The following is a 22,915-nucleotide window of genomic DNA, read 5'->3' as shown; positions in this document are numbered from 1 at the left end:
CTGAGGATTCAGTTGTCCTGTGAATGAAATATACTGGGGGGGGGAAGGCAGGTAGGAACTAAAATGGTACAAGGAGGTGAACAGAATCTCCCAATAATGAAGGCTGTGGCAGATTCAGAGGACCATATTCAAGGAATTCACTCAGCAGAGGCCGTGCTACTGTCATCCTCACGGCTTGCTTTCTCCCACTGCCCACCAGGGCAGAAGGAATAGCAGCCACCGTGAGCTGGGGAATGCATGGAGGCTGTATGGGGTTGGGGTATCAGCCTGCGATACACAGAGGAAGCAAGAAAAAGGGAATCCAGGGATGGTGTGGAAGCCTCCAGATCTTACCTGTGACTCACTTGAAAGTTGCCTTGATCTCCACTACAGAGACTGCTTCAAAGGATGAAAACCACTAGTTTAGAAGAAGGGAAATCTGGAAGGTCTTTTAACAGTGAAGACAGCAGGGAGGGTTACCCCAGGAGGTAACTGATATCATGTGTTAATCAAAGGAATCTTCCAAAACATGGCCAAAGCATCTGATTATGCTGCACTGCAGAATAAATCCATCTTATTACTAATACAACTAATCATATGTTACAGTGCTGGTTTTCTCTTTCTAATACGTATTAAATACAAAATCCACAGATAAGTACTGCTAGTGGTGACTCCTGCTTGACTCACAAGTAACCCTACATGACTGGAGTGCCTCCTCCATACAACTTTTTCAATAAAATATTCCCCAGTTATGGATTTAATGTTCAGTTCTTGGAGTATAATAGGTTCTAGCTGATTTCCACTGAATTTGTTATCACATGACAGTAAATCTTCTGTTCTTTAAAAATTAATTATATTATTTCCTGTTCTCTTTTTTCACACACCCAGTCTGTCAGCAACTCTTTCACTAGGATACATGTTGCCTCCACACTTTGTTCACAGATGGGCTTTGAATTTTTCACTGGATATTTGCAAAGGGCTGAATTTCCTCACATGACCGGTAATCAGTCCTGTATGTGAAGCAAATGCAATAAAAAGTTTAAAAAAGGTAAATGTACTCTGGCAAGTGCTTGTTTCTCTTTAATGTCTGTTTTCCATCATGAGTTTTGTTTCTGAGGGCCAAAAATGCATGTAAATCTTCCCATGTCTTCAGAAGGTTATTTATATATTGGGACTGGATGAACGCCCATTTCTTCATATCTTTCTGTCATCAATTCTTTTTCAGCAATAAACTAGTGTACAAATATGAATTACTGGTAAGCGTTAAAAATCTGAAACAAAACTATAATATAAAGCTGCAGAATATAGCTACTCACATTGCATAGTCAAGAAAAATTGCAATGTCCATTGCACTGAATGGGAACCCTGGGGTTTCACCCTTGTTAAAAAAAAAATCAAATGGATTAATATAAAAAAAAAAATCATTATCAAAGACTGACTCTGAAGTAGAGAAATAACTGATACCACTAACAATATTGTCAGGGGCTGAGATGAGTTCTTACAAAGGCAGTTCATACATAGTTCTGACACTAGAGCAAGAACTTGCTTATGGCACTGTTTGCCTTTGTAAAGCTCCACGATGATACTACTTCCTTTCAAAAATATTTGATTTATAAAAAAAATGAAACTATTAGCTTAGTTTGCTAAACAAACCCCCAGATGATGCAAATCTGACATTCCTTTTTAACCTGACTACTTTTTTCTATCCTCGAGTGTGAAAATTAAACCACAGCCTCTAACACTACCTGTTTGTGCTGCTACCTCCATTGTGGAGTTTCGGCGTTTTTAATTCCAACCTGTTATTTTAAACTTTTTTTGGCCTATTTTCTTTGAAACTATCATTGATAACATCATGGAAATCAGTAAGTATACTTAGGCAGAAACTTCTACCCAAACAACCTAACAAAAGAAAACACCCAAATCAAAACCAGTTTGGGGCATGCTTCTTACTGAACCAAACCAGAAAAGCTCCAGAGTTCTTAATGCAGCCCACAAACAGGCACCTCCCTTTTGGCCAATAAAGTTTTACATCTTTTTGCTAGTGGTGAACTTTGTTTTTAATATACCATGTATTTCCCTGATGCTTTGGCTGAAAGCAAAACCTGCTGCAGTTTAACTACGTTATTTTGACTTCTGACATAACGCAAGCATGGACACACATATATTACATTACCTTTTATCCTTCTCATCACAGTGGTAATGCAGAGGGAAGGAGGGAGTCTCTGTCTTTCCATTCTGCTCTTTGCTGCTGTTTCCATCTGCTCTAAGAGGCTGTGATCAACTGTTCCAGCTACTTTACTAAGAGTTCGCTTAAACATTGGCTTGGATGTCTTCATTTTCTTACGTCAGCTAGTTGCCTTATGACTGTTTCACAAGAGAGTCTGTATATTGTTATCCAAAATGCTTATTTTAAGTAAGTCCAGCATTTCCTCCTGATTGTGAGAGAGGTAAGCTGCTAGTTGATGATTTTCTGGGGAGAAAATTATGCTCCTCTGGGACTTCAAGCATATGGGAGACAGACGTTATATTACTGAAGTTCCAAGGATATGAAATAACACATAGCATGATGTAATAAAAGGATCAAATTAACAGAACATACACTGAAACATTACAATCAAAATGCATAGCAAAATCATCTTTTCCACCCACTTATAAGATCTCTAGGAGAAGGTCATAGCTAGCCAGTACTTAAGACTCAGTCCTTCAAGTCTCTGTAGGTGCTCAATGCCACACTGAAATCTCATAATCATTACAGATAGCGTGCTCTTAAAACTCTTGGTTACAGTATGTCACTAAACACACTTTTTTCCAAAACCAAAGACCCAGATTATTCACTGGAACAAAGAAAGGAATGAAACTATATCAAGCAGTAGGAGCTTGTTAATTTTAAAATTATTTCTATAGCTTAGACTAGTAAAAATAAAAGATGTTTAAAAATGGATACTCCTTAAATCTTTGACTGCTTTTCCAAAAAGTTGTTCACTATTCTAAGCGTTTTTTGTCTACTGAAAATTTTCAGTGACCTAAATATAAAAGAGCACATAGAAAAACATCTCAAAACCAGGGTCAGTCATGGAAGTTACTTTTGCTAGCACTCACTTATGTAGTCCATCACATTTTCTTTCCCCATTAAATTTTATTAAGTCCCGGTATTTTTGTTGGTTTCTGGGTGTCATCAGTTTTAATTACTATTGCGCTTTTTTTTTTTGCTGAGTTTGAATATTTTTAATCTATCCCTTTTATCTCCTCTTACCAAATAAAATGTAAAGAAACTAACTTAATTTTTGTCATAGTGTATTTACCATGCATTTCTAATCCTCTGTATAAAATAAAAGCAAATTAAAATGTATTTTAAATTGGATGGAAACATGTAGAAAAAGATGAAGCTGCAGACACTGAAGCAGGCTAATCATAAACAAAGCTAACAGCCTAATTACAAAGCTTACCATAAAAAAAACAAAACCCAAGAATAAACATAAAAATCTAAATGAAGGAAAAAAACCTGTTCTCTTATTCAGACAGGCAGACAGTCACATTTAGACCCTTATACATTTCACATTATCTGTACATGCAAATACAGATACTTGAGGCTGTTTGACCTTGGCTTGTTACTTGACTATTCCTAAGTGTCATATTATAGGATGGGAGGCCTGAAAATTCTGCTCCTGAAATTAGTAACTTCATCGAAGAAGAAACTGTATCAACTAACTAAAGACCTTTTCTTTCCGGGGGGGGGAGGGGCGGGGCTGGGTACAGATGGACACGGACTCTTTACGGTCCTTCTGCTTGGGTTAAATATTCAAGATCAGCATAAAGCACATAATCTCACCCCAGATATTAGTGCTATTACTCTTTCATTCTATCCACATTGACAACATTATGTGACCAATGATCAGTAAACATAGTATCACTGATGATTGTTTAGAGAGTCCATAAGCTGCAAGGCATAAAGCATTACTGGCAATGATAGCACCCCATAAAAGAACCTTAAGAGCTAGCACAAAGGAAGGTAAACTACTGCCAATAACGCTGAATAACTTTTAAAAAATACTCAAAATATAGATAGGACCTAGGTCTATTCCACCAACTGTGTTTAAGGAAGTCACCTGTCTGTAATTTGCTTCTTGACCCTCCACATCGTATGACGCAACGATACAGAAATTCTTTCAACAGCGACACATTTTTTAAGTTGTTGAATTGCTTACAGAACACTGGCAAAATCTTAAATTTTGTCCAAAATCAGAGGTTTGAACCTATGGTGGAAATTAGAGATTTATTTTAAATAATGTCTGTACTTAACAAATGCTAAGTTTCGACAAATACTGACAAAGTACATCAAATTCTTAACTGGTAGTATACTTCCAGTTCTAGCTTAAGCAACCAAAGGTAAGGAGATGGGGAACGTGAGCATGGAGAAGAGGACAGATATCCTGATATCTGCTGGAACACTCTCTCCCCCCTTGGAGTTCCTTTGTTTTGGCTTGTTTTGTTTTGAGCTGCAAGAACTCTGCAAATGGGTGTTCCCAGTTTCTGGCAGCCATATGTGCTGCCTACCATCTGTTTTCATTCCACTGTGCTATGGAGACAAACATATTTTATTTTTAGTGTTTTACATCTCCTGATGTTGCACTTAATAGGGATTATATCTCATGTGTAAGTCACTATATGTGAAAAATCTTCCGTGGATAACTGATGAGTAAAAGCGACATTATCACACAGGATCAGATGAGATAATTTTTATTACCTACTTCTCAGTGCAAGTATATAATTCATACGCAAGTTTGCTTGATTCATGTATACTTGCGCTTTCTCTCTACACTGCCTACAAGGGGTTTCCTTCATATGTTTTAAATACACATTTTCCCAGCAACTTCCTGGGGTGTAGGAAATTACTCCTTCAATTTTGTGGGTTGCCACTAGTGGCTGGTATTCTGTATGCAGCATTCAGAGTCAAAACAGGGTATGAAGAAACGAACAGCTGTATGATCAACTGTAAAGAGATAACAGTGCAGTAGAACAAGTATTTGTTTGAAAGGAGGAATTCTGTGCACAGGCTCCCACATAGTTCTGTTGGAAACCATGCACTCCAGAATTAATTTGCAAGCATTAATTGGATAGTATAGTATTTATATAAAATTTGATTGAAAAGATTTCACTGTTACATCTCAGTGCAACTTTGGCAAGCACCCATGGCACACTGGACAGCTGGTAATTCTGTAAAATGCAGCAGACAAAACTGAATTCTAGAAAACATTGCTGGTTTTACCTATATTGACATTAAGCTGTACATTTCTAGGCAACACTATTTTTTCTACCCTCATTTAACCTCCCCCTCCTCAAACTTCTAAGAAGCTGAGTAAGCACTGACTTTTAGATACTTATGCCCTGATCAACATCTCCTACAACTCAACCAGTATCACATCATTGCCAGCATAACTTAAGATCCATACTTTTAGAGCACACTGCAGCACAGATCTTTCCACTATATAATATTGCAAATTCAGGATACTGTAAGTTATTATTAAGCAACTGTTGATGAGGAATTACCTCTGGTTTCAAAAAATAATTAAAAATTTATTAAGAGTTGCACTGAAATAGAGACCAACAGAGAAAATTAGTGCCTTTAAAAAGCTTATGCAGGAAGAGATTAAAAATGTTCACTGTTTATAGGGTACTCTAAAAGACACCTAGAGGAGTTCCATTTAACTTTTTCAGATTAGTTCTATTCAGTCCAAGGTTTTTACTCGTTAATTCTTTCCTAAAATAAGCACTTTTATTCACTGCATGTGATCTTACAAATACAGAAGTACTTCTTGATAAATTAGATGGGTGAGGCATTTTTTAATCTTTTTAACTCATTCAAACATTTTAATAATGGTCTTTGACTACTCTACCATTTGAGTGGATGATTTTATTAAGTTATCTGCAGCTATTACTCTTCCCCCACAGATTCTGACCAAAATTGTGAGAAAATTACTTTTATCTTACTACTTTTAAATTTATTCTGCCTTCTGCTTTCCAATTATCAAATGCAGTTAAGCTGTTCTGCAATTCCTCCTAGTCCTCTATTTTAAGAAATACAAGGCAAGAAATAATTTCTGTCTTAAAGCAGTATCTTTTTCAGCTATCAAAATTATGAAGCGGAAACATTTTTGTTCATTGGTGTCACTAAGTTGTCTTTTTTTGCCTTTTTTCTTCCAACGTAGTATACAAATTAGTCTAAAATACTTTTCTATTGGGTTCCCTCTCAAAATCTCAGAACTAGCATTTAGCTGAAACTAAATACAGGATGAGTTTTGAATGGAGACTAGCAAATTCCCTTTGCATCAGTCAAGTGTCAATGAACACCCTTCCATACAGTTCCCTGTCACTGTGTTGTTTTGTATTAAGGGAGTGAGACTATCTCTTTCTAATCCCCCTCATAAACTGTCGATTTACATTCTGAAGCAAAGTATATAATCCATCATACATCATTCTGTCACTCCCGAGCTGCCATCAACTGCTACTTTTTAAGATGTCCGTGGCATAATTTTGATGCCTGTGCTCAATGTGCATATGCAGTTTCCTAATAAAATCTGAACAGTCTTATATTTGCTTAGATTTGTTGAAAGGTCAGCAAACATTTCTTTCAATGTAAATTATTTTTGACAATCTTTTCAAATCAATACAGTGGTTGAAAGGGTCAGAAAAAGGAACAAAAGGCCTTCAAAACACCGATCTTAAGAATATAATCCCTAATTTTCACTTATTTTAAAATAAACTACAGTTTGAACTTTGCATTATAGTCCTATAATAGAAAATTTCTTGTACAATCCAGCCACAGCTTTCCTCAAATTCTCTAATAAAGACTATTTAATCTGAACATTCACTCCATACTTTATTCACAGCACTGCTACATCTGACACCTTCTGGGTAGCAGTTTTTATTATATTCAATGAAAAGAAATTTAAACATTGCATTAATGAACAGAAAAATTGTATATACTTTTACATCAAATTTGGGAATAGTATTCAAGGCAACTCAAGACAATAGCTTAAAAAGTGATTTCAACCTACATGCTTAATAAATCTTTTAAAAAGTGGGCAAATCTAATTCATATCATTAAAAAGTATTTATAATGAATAATCTGGTTTTTCACAGAAAAAAATTCTGATGTTCTTAATCAATTTTAAGTCTAAATTTCATATCATATCATTCATAAATTTTCGGTACATAATGAACACTTCTTTCAAAATCAGTTTATTTTCCTAGCACACGATCATATTTCCAAACATTTCTAGGTATTAAACACAAGTTTAATACTTAGATATATAACAAGATAATTTCAAGATTGCTTCAAAATTTATCTTAATTTCAGCTCTTCTGGTTATTACACAAAATCATAATTTTCTTTTAAAATGTCTAAGTCTTCTATTATTATTTAAAATATTTTAAAATCATCACAAGCATCTGTTGTAATAGCAAAATGGAATTAAAACTGTTTTTCTAAAGAGTAGATTATTAAAAAAAAAAACAACCAGCAAGCCAACCCCAAAACTCCAAATCAAAATCAATTACAATTGCTCTGTGCTCTTATGATTATGTTTTGCTTCCTAAAAATTGTTCCCTTTTTATCATAAAGTTTAAGAAAAGGGTATTTAATGGTTCAATCACTTAATTTTGGTGTTTGTTTTTAAAGCGAAGAGGTTTTCATTGTGATGTTTACCTATTCATTACACGTGCAGTTTCAAGTTGGTTAAAGGGAAGCAGTGACACAGGAAATAAGCTCCCAGCAGTATGAACAGGAACTGCCAACCAAATCTTCATGTTGTATCCATGGTATAACGTCTTCAAGAAATCCAAAGGACATCTCTTCAGTTCAGGTTCTCAGAGGTCACTGAGTTTTATAATTATCTCCAAGGAATTATCTTCACATCCTGTTAAGCTCTCTCTAAAAAGCTGTGTGTGTTGCCATGCAGCTTCACCATCCCCTCCATTTAGAATTGCTTCCAACATAACTTCAGTTGCACCAGAAAAATCTGAATAGGAGCAAAGATTTTTATCTATTGGAGGAAAAGATAAACACAATTCAGTAAGCCACTGCTCCAGACTGCATTTAATGCTAGAATGCATGTTAAAAAGGGTAAGTTGTAATGAATGCTTAAGGATCTCAGCTGCAACTACTCAAATTCATCTGTCAATCAGTGGCAGAAAAAAAACAGCTGCAAATTTTTGTTACTTGTTTAGTGCTCGTGCTCAGAGGACCTAGTCAAGTTTGAAGCCGCTGCACATAGAAGCGTCTATCCTTCCTAGTAAAACACACAAGTATCTTGTATCCACCCTGTGTTCTTGCTAACCCTGCTCTGCTGCAGATAGGGCTGTGTGTATTAATAGAACTGGGTTTTGAACCAGTTTTGTTTAAATGCACAGTATTTTCTTGACCTTGCTAAGAAAGATGGAGTTGGAAAAGTCAAAATTCCTTTCCATTTCATTTTTAGTATTTGCACAGTGCTCTCTTTATATAAACTATTTATTTCCAGTTACACCTTTGCTGCATGACATAATCCATTATTTGAATTCCACACTTACCTCCTATCAGAGCAATTTCTGCTGTTGGAGAGCAAAGTCTCCACTTTATTCTTCCACTCTGAAATGTCTGACTGCTTGTCCTAACTGAAATGTTATCTATTTTTAGACCGACTGACTTGCACTCAAACTTCCAGCTGATGGAAGCAGAGGATGACCCCTCTTTTCGGGCTAAATAAACCTAAATGGAAAGAAGACATAATCAGCATGTCAAAAACTGACATGACCAACACACATTTAATTAATTGTTGTAACAAGGACATAAAATCTCAAGATAATACACTTCCATTCTTTATCAAGCCTCTGAACCTTTAAAACTGTACATAGTACAATTTTGTATATAATCTCATTCTGAATCCTTAAGTCTATTCCACAGTTAGGTAATTGTACATGTTCATAGTCCTTCACCAGGGAACTTTAATCTATTTCAACATGCTTGGTGAAGTTTAAGCCACAAAAATACCTAAGTTTATTATTTAAAAAAAAAAAAAAAAGCAGACTTCTGTATTTTATATAAATGCACAGGCCCACATGCTTTGGTTGTTCATTTTGGTTTTTCAGTATTGCTGATGAAGAAAACCATGAAGTAAGTATTTTAGATTCTTCAGATGTGGCTGCTGGCTGCACACCACTTCTCCTAAGACTTGACATGTCTTCGTTAAAGTAAATCATACACGCTAGCCATATATAAATCCTGTAGTAACATTACTTGAACTGTTAGAGATTTGCATAATTAAATGCAGTCCCAATGCTGTTCTAAACTTCACCTGGCTGAACAGTGAAGCTCATATGTTATCACTCATTAAAGTTACTATGATCCCTCATAAGAATTTTGTAATAAGCGTCTGATGGTCTTTTCAAGTCTAGCATCTATTATCAGCAAACCAAGTTAATGGACATTACAGATCAAAGAGTCAAAACTGCCATGATCCTTTCAGAATCCTTAGTTAAGAAAACTTATCAAAATTCTGTCATGTCCAGGCTTCTGATTAATGTCATACTGAATGGACTTAGACAGCTCTTTAGTTTTTAATCTGGAAAGAACAACCCTGAATAATAAAACACATAAAGGTCCTACTCTAATACAGAAATGTCATTGACAGACTATAAAACAGAATTTTAGTGTTGTTATGCACCAGGCATAAAAATGTTAATTCTCATGTTTAAGAAAGCTGAAAAACCCCAAATGTGTGAGGTGTTAAAATTAAGATCACCTATGAAAATGTAACAATTTAATCTGCTTTCATGTGAATATAGTCTTACTGCTCATGAAAGTGCTGATCTCCACACAATTTTTTTAAGTACCTCACCTAGCTCTAGCAAGAGACTTCCCTTGATCAGATCCTACTGAATTGCCTTATTTGAGTAAGGAAGCCAAAACACTCCATTAATTACTACTTGGTTGAGTTGCACTAAACAGGCTTTTAGGGATAAAAGCTAAAACATTAGCCTGTCTCATCTTCCATTATAATATCCAAGCATTTAATCAGATAAACAGAAGTTAAAGTCTCCTTCTATGTCTTTTTGACTGTCCTCTAATTTTCACACCTGGCTCCTCTTTTTCCAGTATTATTTAAAAAAAGTCTGAATTTAGGGGGGAAAAAAAAACCCTCATTCAAATTCTTTTCCACTGGAGCAATTCTTCTGGAAAACAAGCTTTTAGAAACCCATGGACCTCAGATCTACAAATTCTTACATTCTTATTCTTACCTACTGTGGACTGCTTGTTTGAGCCCTGGATGCCAAGTTATCTCTGGGTAATCTAATTAAATTTGTGTTTTGTACCTGTTTGAGTTGTGTACCGTGAAGTCAAGTGACACTGAATAGCAAGAAAATACACAAATATGATGGACATGGCTACTACCAGACTGGCCAAGATGATCACCTATCTGAATCATTTTGATCAACAGCATTGCAAAGACAGAATACGTAACTGATGGTTCTTTTCTGTTACTCCTGGGCTAATACCTATAGTGGCCTTTACTGGGGCTTTTGTATTTAAATTTCTTTCCATTCATCACATACTAAATGATAAACAAAATATTTCTATGAAGGCTCCTTTGGCTGCTAAGTTTCTTGGACAGCTGCTGAATCAAACTCCAATCAGTACCTTGCAGATCTACCAGAGGCATTACAAAAAGAACAGGCAAACCCCAACCAACCTTTCCCTCTGCTGTCTCCCATAATACAAACAACCCTCAATGGAAAGTCATTTTAGATTCATACACAGACTTTCTGCAGGATGGTGTTCCCATAGAACTAACATGCCTTACCCACAAGCCTAAGATACACCTGGATCTGTAGCTCTTAATTTCTCAAGGCCATCCTCTCATCCTTTATCTAGAAAAATTTCGGTGCTGTTGAATACAAGGGTAAAATCTTTCTCTCTGGTCCTATAGATTGGTCCTTCCCTGTTTTATCTGATTAGTAGAACTCAGCAGAACAGCAGACTTGTAATTGGTTTCAGTGCAAAGACAGTACGTTTCTTGCAAAAGTGGGGATAACTGATCATTGGAGACTTGAAGATATAATGTGCTATCAGATTTTTAGCAGATCCTAGGGAAGCAGAGAACAGTTGTCCCTCATTCTGAGTTTTTGTTACTTCTCTTTTCCTATTAGCCCACACTGTTGTAACATCTTTTGTATTGTTCTCCAGTTTCTTCCCTTATTCCTTCTCTTTTATGTAGAACAACCTCTCCAAGCTATTCCCCCATTGCATTTTGCAAGTCAGTTATGTATACATCCAGCACAGAAAACCTCAGAAGACTGTCATATATACTTAGCTCCATTTTTCATCAATGGAAGCAAACCATTGCCTAAGCTAGAAGAACGCTTGGCCAGAGATCTTTCAGACTAGTAAACTGACAGGGGAACAAAGCAATAACATGCTATAGTCCCTGACAGGAATGCTCAGTTCCACAGTTGGTAGCTGTTGCAGGAAAAGACGTTTGCTAGTAAATGACCCCTTCCCATCTTACAGGCATCCGTTATCTTCTCAGATTTAGAGCATATGACTCTTCCGCTGCTCTGCGTCCTGACAGATGGGAAGGATTCTGGGCAAGGTATACAATAATCTGCATAACTGACAGGTTTTTGCCTTCTTGCAGATGGAACTGTAATACTTAGGATGACAATTTCTTCCTTTGGCTGTGTATCAAAGAGATATGGCACACCATAAAGCTATTCTCCAAAACAAAACAACAAGTATCTTTTTTTTGGAGAGAAGTACTGCTTTTCAATAAAACAGTATTGTACATTTGCCCAAAAGCATAAGAAGGAAGCCATTTTTTAAAAATTTGGTGCTTTAGCAAGGATTTTACCTACCTGCAGAGAATTTGGTCATCCTTTCTAAAAGAAAAGCTAAATTTATTTCTAATTTCTTAAATCATATGGCAATCTTACCTGAAGCTTAACAGTAACATTTACTAACATCAGCTAAATTCTATGTGCACCAAGAGAGGTTTTGATGCCAAACATTGGCAAGGGTTTTCTATTTTATTTGTGTTATCATACTTTTACGATAGATTCTACGCTTTTAATCATTGTTATCCTTACCATTTTCCAATCTGTTTCAACCTTTCTCCAAATAGACTCTGCCTTCCAAACACCTGCTTCCCAGCCACTTATTTTTTCATTATTATTGGAAATCCGTGTATAACTATCTTCTACTATATTGTAAATGAGGTGGAAAAGTTTAGATGTCTTCTCTTTTTCAGAGGGAATAAAAAGTACTTCTTTTCTTTTCTGAAAAAGACAAAAAATACAAGCACCTTCATTCCCCAGTACATTTCAGTAAGACTATGTTACTTTTAAACAGCATGCCATGGTTTCCCAATTCAGTTTTGCTGTCAACTGAAAAAAATGTCATTTTTAAGAGAGGTCATGGACAAAAGCATTTCTGCAAAACAGAAGTTTTAAACCAGTTTCCTACAACAGACTTGCACCTTTTCCAGAGAGGAGCAGTAAATTTAGTTTTTAGATTTTCTTATAATTACTTTTAGAAGTAAATTGTTAATGAAATAACAAAAATTAGCAAATTTAAGTAAGAGATTAACATGTTAGGAATAGAAAATTTGTATGTTGAGTATATTTCTTGTACAATCAAAAGTAAATGGTTGTTCCAAATAGCAAACTTAATTCTGTGACTACCATATACAGGTGTTTGTATATGACAGTTTACAAATCAACTTCAAAAAACTTAAGATACAAACTTCATAACTTCACAGTATTTTTTTTTAAAGATTTGTCATTGTTCTTACAAGTTTCAGCAAAGCACAAATTAAATCTTCTAAACTATGGAGAACTGAAATAAACGCTTAGTTTCTCAAATTTAGACAATCCTATGAAACTCATTAATGTCACCTAACTCGTTCTATTTAGGATTGTCAGGCATTCCACATGACAGGATCACAAGATTGATGTAACAAGTGATGGCGTAAGTCATACTTTTGTATGCTGGCTCAAGCTAAACATGGCTATAGTTCTCGGAAACTGTACCTTAGCATAAATAATTAAAAATAAAATCTTGCTTTCAGAAATAGTCAAAAACATTGATATGAAAATCAATTGAGTTTATTATTTAAGAGATTGTTCCATTTATGCAATCCTAATTGCTACCACATTGTTTTATCAACAAAAATATTTGATCAAAACTTACTTTCAGGCTTTAACCAAGAGTAACTAATAACACAAATAAACATTTTTTTAAAGTTTTCCCAACTGTTTTCAACTACCTTAAACTTTCTAGTTCTGTCACACTGTAACTAATTAAAAGGAAAAGAAGTATTTTTTATTAACTTGTAAGAGCAAAACACACTTTAGATCAAGGATTCCCAAACATTTTTAGAATCAACGGACCACCATCAATCCTCAAAAATTACTTGTGGACCTCTGCTGAATTCACATCACACTTGCACCTAATGTTTTTGCAAGTTTCACTGTTTGAACTAATCTGTAGGCTACCTACCATGAAGTGCTTTTCCTCTGCAGACCATAATCATAGAACCTCTATTTAGCTACCTCTAATGGTCACCAGTGCAAAAGTTAAATACCTCTGGACCAATTTCACCTCTGGCTACCCGCCAAGCCATGGAACCTGATGTCCTTCCACCATATTCTCTGGGGTTAGGTGTTTTGGGAGAAATAAATTCAACAAGCTCCACAATTGTTCTTTCCAAGAGCTCTCTTCTTCTATTTTCTGACAAAGATCGTTGTCTCTGAAAATACATTTAAGCAGCAAAGTAAAAAATTCAAAAAAATGGTATTTATAATTCTGCTCTACAGTGACACCAATAGGGAAAAAAGAATTGAAAAAATAGACTAACATTTAAAGTCTAGACTGACTGTTAGAAACATTAATCTTATACCACAGGTGCAAATATAAATCAGTCATAACTGCATAGTTATTCGACAGCAGTGCTATTTCTGTGAACTTGCATGAACTAACTACATGGATTGCCTTTAAAATAAGGTTTGTGCTATGCTTGTAATAGATTTGCTTGGATGGTAAAACACTTCCATAGCATATTTCATAGCTATTCATATGTATTCCATACCATAGCTGTTCTTGATACTATTTGGGGGAAAGAGAAAGCAAGCATAATTTTGGAGTCAAACTTTTCTTCTCTGAGGTGGAGTGATTTGGTTGGCAACTCCTTGGGTTTGTGATTAAGGCCGAAAAAAAGATTCAGTTAGTCTCTGAAAGAGTTATTTCACAGTGACTGACTCTATCATAAACAAACAATGACATTCATATTTTTGCAGATATCAGAAAACTGACAAAAGCACATCACCTACACTTCCAGGTAAATTAGTGGAAAAGAGAAAGAATTACATAACACGATTTCTTTACCTACATGAATAAAAATATGGCATTTTTTGGGTACACAACTTAAAAAAAAATTCATTGTGAGAGGATGGGGTTCTGTCTCCATGATTTTCACGTCAGATACACATAGCTGATGTGTGAAGCCTTTTTCCTTAATTGTGGATACACCCCCACAGGGTTGGAAAATTAAGTTCAACATTGAGTATGCAAATGATTACACATCATCTTTTTTTCCTACTTTGGCGATTGCCCAAGGCATGCACACTCAGCCCACTAGGACCTGAAACTTCAGGCTAATAAGTATGCCAATTACCTCAAAAGCAGTCCTGACCCCAGAAAGTTTTGCTATTAGGGATCAGAAAAAAGGCATTTGAAGGGTTTTTGTTCCAGACAACAATCTGGAACTGGATAAAGGAAAGTAGATACAGAGAAATGATGAGAAACAGCTCCAGCTGAACAAATTCCAGCTGCCAAATACCAGTTCTAACACAGCAAGGGGGCAATACACCTCTGCCTGTGTTGATGGATGTCAAGCAGGGACTCCAGCAGTTCCTCATGAAACACCAGGCCTTTCTGAATCTAACACTTGCCTGGGCACTTTGGATATCCGTATACAGTACTACAGATCTCAGTCCAGCTCAGAGGAAGTTTGATGTGGCTTACCCTAAGTTAACAATACCAATCTACAATTTTCTTCGAGCCACTTTGATGTAGGGAAACCCACTGTCAGGGATCATCACCACTGAAATTAGTGATGCCACACTGAGAACTGGTTGCCCTTGTTCTGCAGCTGTTGTAACAGTATCTAAAAAAAACTGTTAGAGAACAGTGCTTCAACACAAAAATGGTGCTTCATAAAACAGGCGTCTTTTATGTATGATACAAGAAATTAGTAAGTTCCTCAACTGTTAAGGGTACGAGTATGTCAATTCTTGTAATCTCCACCCCACCCAGTAGACTCTTGCATATAAATGCTAGCAGCATGCAAGATATGCATAATGCTAAGACTCTGCAGAGATCAACACTGCCTGTAACTACATTTCCTACAAATGACATTGTCATGAACAGCATCCATGTACTGAAATGGATTCCAAGAACTCCTATCAACTACCATGGCTCAAACTTACTGCTTTTGTTTTTCCTTAAGGTATTGCCCTCTACATAAATGCTCAGGCCCCACCTTTCCTTGGCAGACAAAGGGAATAGGAAGGAGGAGGGATTGTGAACTGCAGTTCTAAAATCAGTTCTGCATCATGTGCAAGCTATGCTGTTCATGCCTCCTGAAGGACTGTGATTTCAGGAGATCGATAACCTGTGATTTAAGTGGACCCATTGCTGGGTAAGCAACAAGTAATTTGAGGATAGAAATTGAATTTTAAACCTTTAAACAAGGAATATTGGTTCATCTCATCTGGAGAACCTCTCCTATGAGGACAGGCTGAGAGAGCTGGGGTTGTTTAGCCTGGATAAGAGAAGGCTTCAGGAAGGCCTTCCAGCACCTAAAGGGGGCCTACAAGAAAGCTGGAGAGGGACCTTTTACAGGGGCTGTTGTGACAGGACAAGGGGTAATGGCTTTACACTGAAAGAAGGTAGATTTAGATTAGATGTAGGGAAGAAGTTCTTCACTGTGAGGGTGGTGAAGCACTGGAACAAGTTGCCCAGAGAGGTTGTGGATGCCCCATCCCTGGAAGTGTTCAAGGCCGGGTTCGATGAGGCTTTGAGCAACCTGGTCTAGTGGAAGGTGTCCCTGCCCAATCCCTGCCCAAGGTAGGGTGGTTGGAACTAGATGATCTTTAAGGTCCCTTCTGACCCAAACCATTCTATAATTTTATGATCTCACATCAATCACCATGAAATGGCTGCAATTCAACCTAAATTACTAGTTTTCCTTTTAAGAGCTGACCTGGCTGTAGCTATAACCATTCACAATCGCTACCAAAAAATGAGGCCTGAAGCAAAAAAATAATTTGTTTCCCTGCCCCACCATCCAATTTCCAATGAAAGCAGTGGAAATTTCAGGGTCCTCTCCCCCTTTTCTATAGAGGTAACATACAATGGACTGGAATACAGCAGTGCCCATACAAAATAGGTGAAGAAAATTTGTAGGCAGGGTGTGATATGGTACTTATAGAATGACATCAGATTGTTGGTAGTCTGGAGGCTACACACCCATTTAGGAATGCCTGACCCAAATAAAATACACACAGTATTTCTGAGGAGTAAAATAGTGTACTGAATAGATTTAATTATCATTGCCTCTTTTCCATTTAACCATGAGTCGTTGAACTGTTGTGTCGTCTCTGCTTGGCCACTGAACAGACAGACAAGCAGAGAAATAATGGCCACAGCCATGGCTCTTTATGCAGGAAAGAACAATAACAATCTCTCAGATTCCACTTTCACTAACATTGCAGCATAGGTGATAATGTGTACTGTGTACTGTGCTTCTCTTTAGTTGTAAAGTAGAAGGATTGAGCTTGAAAGATGCAGTGCTGGAACTCTGCATCAAAAGATACCAAGACCATAATCCCTTTTAGTGTGGAACCAGTCTGTAGGAGATGATGGGAAAAGGGAAAGTTAGTGGAGGCCTCTGCCTACATCAGTTATCTGCTGAACAGGTTGCAGCGAAGGAAACAGCATACTAGCAGAAACAGAGACTTGTGACTGAGCAGAGTAATGACAACCTGCTATAAGATGTCTTGATAGTTCCAGGGGTAAGCGGCCTTACGTCTCTACTGACCACAGAAGCTACTGAATACGACATGGAGATCCTCAGACAGCAACTTTTTAATGGCCCCTTGAGTCCCCCTGTATTGTCACCTTAGTATGAACTTTAGGAAAAGCCCTTTGACTAGGACAAATGTAGGAAAAAAACCCTGTTCTTGTAGCAATCTGATGGCAAACTGCCTCTAAGCGCCTGAAATCCAATTCCAGCTATAACAGACAAAAGAAAAAAAGGAGTAAGAGCAGTTACTTACAGGGATTAAATTTATTATTAATTTAATAAATTAATCAAACATTCTGAACAGCTACTGGGCAAAAGGAAGTGTGTGTGGGAGCAGGGGAGTGTGAGCGTCATTCAGCTTCTAGAAAGGGAGAGTAAATTCTTCCTCAGAATAAGATACCATTAAAAATACTGACAAAGGTGTTCTAATAAAATCACATGACAGCTTTAATAATACTGGAAAGCAGTAGGGAAAGTGTGCAGCATAGAGAAAAAAGGGCTGGGATTTTCCACCTGTAGAGAAACAAAATAGGAGAAATACAAGAGTGTCTTGGAAGCACGTGTATAGCTTTCTTCCCTGTACTCAGTTTTTAATGAAGTCTTCACTTAAGGTATGACCAGAATGCCTGTTCTTTCTGTTTGAAAAGTGCTCATGTCAGCTCATGAGCTGCACAGTCTTATGAAGCAGGTGGAAATGAGTAAGAAACAGGCCAAGAAACAACATGCAGCACCATCTGTTGGAGATGGCAATGCATTTTTTTACTGGAGTTCTCTAAACTTCTGTAAGTGAAAGAGCATGATCCTACAGTGACACCATTGAGGTGAGAAGGAAGTCAGGCAAGCCAGCCCATTAGTCAGTTGCATATACTTTCCTGATTCCATCAATATTGTCAAGAGTAATTTTTCAACTTACTAGTGCCCCATTTCCACTGTTCTTTCTCTACAGACAGCTGGTGGAGAAAAGGAGTCTGGTGACTTGTTTCTATTGCCAGTAGATCAGAAGAAAGGCCCCTCAGATCAGTTTGTAGCCAGCAAGGGTTCAATGCTCGGAGAGGATGCCATTAAATTCCTGCAACCCTGCACAAAGGGCATGCATTCCTCAGCTTGAATTTCTGATCCTTTACCTCCTTTTATTTTGCTACTCTGGTCAGCCTTCTCAATGCTCCACTCCACTACGTGACTCTAATTTTTCATTACTGATAAAACGATTTCAAGCCCTGGCCTCAAACATAAGTTCAGCTCAGTTCTTCACACTCTTGTGTCTGGCTATAACACTCAAGTCAGCAGGGCTCTGCAAAGGCATTATCTGTTTATTAAGCCATCAGCTATATAGTATCACTAGAACTAAAGTTTCTATGCACAGGAATTAGCCCTGGAAGGAAGTGGAGACAAAAATGGAACCTCATAGGTGGTTGAACGTTTTGTGGTATTCTAGTATATTGAGTCAAGAAAAGTTCATCCTGTCCCATGTAGAGAGCGGTAAAAGCTTTGCAGAGAGATGCCGAGTGCACTCGGGTTCTGTGACTGTGACATGCAGGTGTTAATGGCTCCATGTGTTCTGGGGACATTAGGCATGAACAGTGTGTCAGGAGAGCTTTGGCTCAGAGCCACATGGTATCAACGCTTCTTGAAAGTCTTGGAAGCAGCCTGTGAATTATTCCTCCCACTTCCCAGCACTTGTAAAAAAGTCATGGAAAGCAAATTAGGCCTACATTTCTTATAACTATAAATACTATTGTTTTCAAGTTATAGCATTATTAATGTGGAAAATGCTCAGCTGCCCTCAAGGAGTCCACATAGTCACAAAGCATTTGTAGTTTACCCCCAACATCTGTTGATGCACAAGTCTACTCCAAAGCCATCAAGAAAAAAATACATACACACAGTATCTATTTTTTATATATATATATACACACACAAACACACGCATTTGACTATGTAAGAGATAATATGATAATCCTCTTACATACCACTCTTTATCTTATTTCATGTAAGTTCAGCACTGTGACTAACTCTTATGTATTCATTGTAAAATGAGGTCTGTATAGTTAGCAGCATTTTATATTCCATAGCGCATGAACACTCCTATCAGGTTACTAAATGCATTCCTTTGTTCAAGGACTTCACATTCTGGACAGACACTTAGGTTTCACTTAAAAAAATCAATTTAAGAAAAGCTACATACCGTTCTATTTAGTGTGTTAATTGTCTCACGTAGTGTAGCTTCAGTGAGGGCTGTCCTTCTAGAGAGTACTTCTTCATGTCTACAGCTGTACCTCCAGGTGACATCAACAACCTCAAGCACAAGTTGAAGAAGAAAATAAAGCAACCAGAAATTCCCATATATCTTGCTTCATTTAAAGAGGCTAGCTAATCAAAGTATGCTTTTCTGTAATTCTGGAAATCACACTAAGATGGAATATATCACTCACTTGCCTCAGGGCAAGCTTGTTTATTATTAACATCATTACTCCTACCTCATCTTTGGAGAATGCAATTATGTAGGAGAGCTTCTTTCCCCACCCAGACTCATAAAGAAGAGGTTTATCACAGACATTTTCGCAGGGATCACAGTGAAGCCATCTTTTCTGAGATGAAGAATATACTTCAGTCCACACATGATCTATATAACAAAGGTCAAGAATAAACAATGAATTATAAGGATAGATCCTCTCTTCTAGATAATATTGTAACTTTTCCTGATTTATTAAATGAAGGAAAAGGTGAAAGAACACGTTTTCTGTTCATCTACATTCAGGAAAGTTACCAGAGCTTTCTCTTTCTATCTTAGGATCATAGTCCCTTAGATTCAACTAAAGGTTGTACCATTCTGAAGTCAATCATCTAACCTTAGTTGCAGAACTATATTTCATCTCATTAGGCAAGACAGGAAATTGAATTTATATTGTCTTTGTTAGCTGAACTGCATAACTCTATATGCTGCCTGATGACTAATATAATCTAAGAACCATAAAATATGTAACCTCATTTTGCATAGGTTTGTATTAACATTACAATATTCTAGAATACTGATACCTGTGCAGTCCCAGACGTATCTAGCCTCAAAACCTACAGCTCTGCAACACAGTGTAAAACAGTTAGCCCACTCGCCACAGCGTCCACGTCTGGTTTCCAGCAGTTTTTCGGGGTTGTTATACCTACAGTAGAAAAACAAACCAAAACCAGAATAATTGAAAATGCATTTCACCTTTCAAAATCTTCAGATCATGACTGTCCCTGTCATGATTTGAACAGATTTCAGTGACATTCAGTCCACAGAAGATAATGGAAATGATTGCTGTACTGCACAAAACAAGGGCGAGCAGAATGCCACTTTTACTTTGACTCACGTGACTCCATCATATGTTTATAGCAGGACTAAAATGAACCCGGTTTTTATCAGTTTTCAGAATTGACTTAGACTTCTGCATTGGGTTTGCGTGGCAAGGTTTTGGTAGCAGGAGTGCTACAGGGATGGCTTCTGTGAGAAGCTGCTAGAAGCTTCCCTTATGTCTCACAGAGCCAACGCCAGCCGGCTCCAAGATGGACCCGCCGCTGGCCAAGACCAAGCCAATCAGTGACAGTGGTAGCGCCTCTGGGAGAACAGATTTAAGAAGGGGAAAAAAAAGTTGCTGTGGGCACAGAAAATGCAGCCAGAGACAGGAGTGAGAACATGTAAGAGAAACAACCCTGCAGACACTCAGGTTCAGTGAAGAAGGAGGGAGAGGAGATGCTCCAGGTGCTGGAGCGGAGATCCCCCTGCAGCCTGTGGGGAAGACCATGGTGAGGCAGGCTGTCCCCTTGCAGCCCATGGAGGTCCACAGTGGAGCAGATATCCACCTGCAGCCCATGGAGGACCCCATGCCAGAGCAGGTGGATGCCTGAAGGAGGCTGTGACCTCGTGGGAAGCCCACACTGGAGAAGGTTCCTGGCAGGACCTGTGGACCCATGGAGAGAGGAGTCCACCCTGGAGCAGGTTTTCTGGCAGGACTTGCAACCCTGTGGGGGACCCACGCTGGAGCAGTCTGTTCCTGAAGGACTGCACACCATGGAAGGGACCCACGCTGGAGCAGGGGAAGAGCCTGAGGAGTCCTCCTCCTGAGGAGGAAGGAGTGGCAGAGACAATGTGTAATGAAGTGACCACAACCCCCATTCCCCATCCCCCTGTGACGCTGGAGGGGAGGAGGTAGACAATTCAGGAGTGAAGCTCTGCCCGGGAAGAAAGGAGGGGTGGGCGGAAGGTGTTTTAAGATTTGGTTGCATTTCTCATTACCCTACTCCAGTTTGACTGTCAATAAATTAAGTTAATTTTCCCCAAGTCAAGTCTGTTTTGCTGATGAGTCTGATGGATGATGGTAATTGGTTGAGTGATCTCTTCCTGTCCTTATCTCAACCCATGAGCCTTTTGGTGTATTTTCTCCCCTCAGTCCAGTTGAGGAGGGGAGTGATAGAGCAGCTGTGTGGTGCTTAGTTGCTGGCTGGGGTTAAACCATGACAACTTCAACTTAAAATATGATTTTTGTACGTTGGTGCTTTTGATAGTTAGCAAAAATATCAAAAACCTGGATATTTTCTCTCTTGCTATAGACTCAGCAAAAAATGTGGATTACCCTTTGTGATTTCCCATAGAAGCTAACGTTTTCCCTGAAATAACAAAAACCTACCTACATACTATGCCAATATTAACGTATTTTATTTAGAAGTTGTACTTTACCAAATTAATAGTAAAAAAAAAAATTAAGAAGAAAGTCAGACAAGTATTCAGAGCAAGGCCACATAAAAGAAAGCAATATATTGGTTTTAAAAATCTCTAATCTTATAGAGCGACTGCTGGTTCATCAACCATCCTATCATGTTACTTAAAATGGCTTCTCTAATCTTTCAACCAACAACTTATCACTTTTTCACAAAACATACAAATGCAAAGCTGTTTCTTGAAAGACAAGAAAAGAGACAAGCAAATCTTTGTGTGCTCACCTTGGGAATCTATTACAGAACTGACACTGGTTGCAGTAATGATTTTCCACTCTTCTGACATTCCACCTTAGGTCATCATCAGTAGGCAATAAGTAGCCACTTTTAGGCTCTGTCTGCCCACCACACTTGCTGCAAGGAAGATTATCTACCCAATGAAAAAAGTCATTCTTAAACCAGTCCAACAGCTCCAACAATAAAAAGTCCTCTTCATTCACATTTGCACCTGTAAAATTTACACAACACACAATTAGGTCAAATGGAAAAACAATTTAGTTCAACTTTCCAGTATCTACATAAACCACCAGCCCCGGGCCTTTATTGTATTTTAGAAGTCTCATTATACAAAAGCTTCATATGTTACTTAAGCACACACAAGAAAGAAAATCTCAATTCTCAAAACTGAATAACATCAAACTGTATATGCAAAGAACAAAAAACTGCACCCCTAAACACTACAGCTAGAGCGAGAATAAGAAATCGCTCAGAAAAACAAGTTAGATATACAGTGAAGCCCCATGAAGTTCCTCATGCCCCTCATATTCTTCCAGGGCTTCAGAAGAGAGTGTTAATTCTTTTTCTGCTCCTGTTTCCAGCAGAGAAGAAACAGTCTAGGAGGTTCCTGGAGCATGTGGAAGATAACTTCCTGACACAGCTACCAAGTGAGCCAACTAGGGAAGGCGCTCCGCTGGACCTGTTGTTTGCAAACAGAGAAGGGCTTGTGGGTGATGTGATGGTTGGGGACCGTCTTGGGCACAGTGATCACAAAATGATAGAGTTTTTGTTTCTTGGAGAAGTAAGGAGTGGGAGTCAGCAGAACTGCTACCTCGGACTTCCAGAGGGCA

The 22,915-nt window shown here is 37.8% G+C and overlaps 1 protein-coding gene across 2 annotated transcripts in view; it reads right to left on the bottom strand.

Moving 5' to 3' along the window:
- Window positions 1-333: 333 nt before the first annotated feature.
- NGLY1 (N-glycanase 1) overlaps window positions 334-22,915 on the bottom strand; it is a 35,139-nt gene continuing 12,557 nt past the window's right edge. Inside the window, exons 5-14 of one of the 2 annotated variants that reach the window (XR_775424.1) lie at window positions 22,074-22,296; window positions 20,133-20,254; window positions 19,574-19,719; window positions 19,282-19,392; window positions 13,596-13,760; window positions 12,100-12,288; window positions 8,548-8,725; window positions 7,685-8,021; window positions 2,153-2,449; window positions 334-535 (exon numbers count right to left, since the gene is read on the bottom strand). Coding sequence is in view for 1 of the 2 variants with exons in the window: in XM_010584337.1 (XP_010582639.1) it covers window positions 7,846-8,021; window positions 8,548-8,725; window positions 12,100-12,288; window positions 13,596-13,760; window positions 19,282-19,392; window positions 19,574-19,719; window positions 20,133-20,254; window positions 22,074-22,296 (1,310 nt within the window). In the remaining variant the exon portion in view is untranslated. Of the gene's footprint in view, window positions 536-2,152; window positions 2,450-4,565; window positions 8,022-8,547; window positions 8,726-12,099; window positions 12,289-13,595; window positions 13,761-19,281; window positions 19,393-19,573; window positions 19,720-20,132; window positions 20,255-22,073; window positions 22,297-22,915 lie in introns of those variants that run through there. The other variant, XM_010584337.1, reaches the window with a different exon arrangement.

Source organism: Haliaeetus leucocephalus, unplaced genomic scaffold (assembly GCF_000737465.1).
Source record: "Haliaeetus leucocephalus isolate CR32 unplaced genomic scaffold, Haliaeetus_leucocephalus-4.0 Scaffold973, whole genome shotgun sequence".
Lineage (NCBI taxonomy): Eukaryota > Metazoa > Chordata > Aves > Accipitriformes > Accipitridae > Haliaeetus > Haliaeetus leucocephalus.
This window is presented reverse-complemented; position numbering and strand designations above follow the sequence as displayed.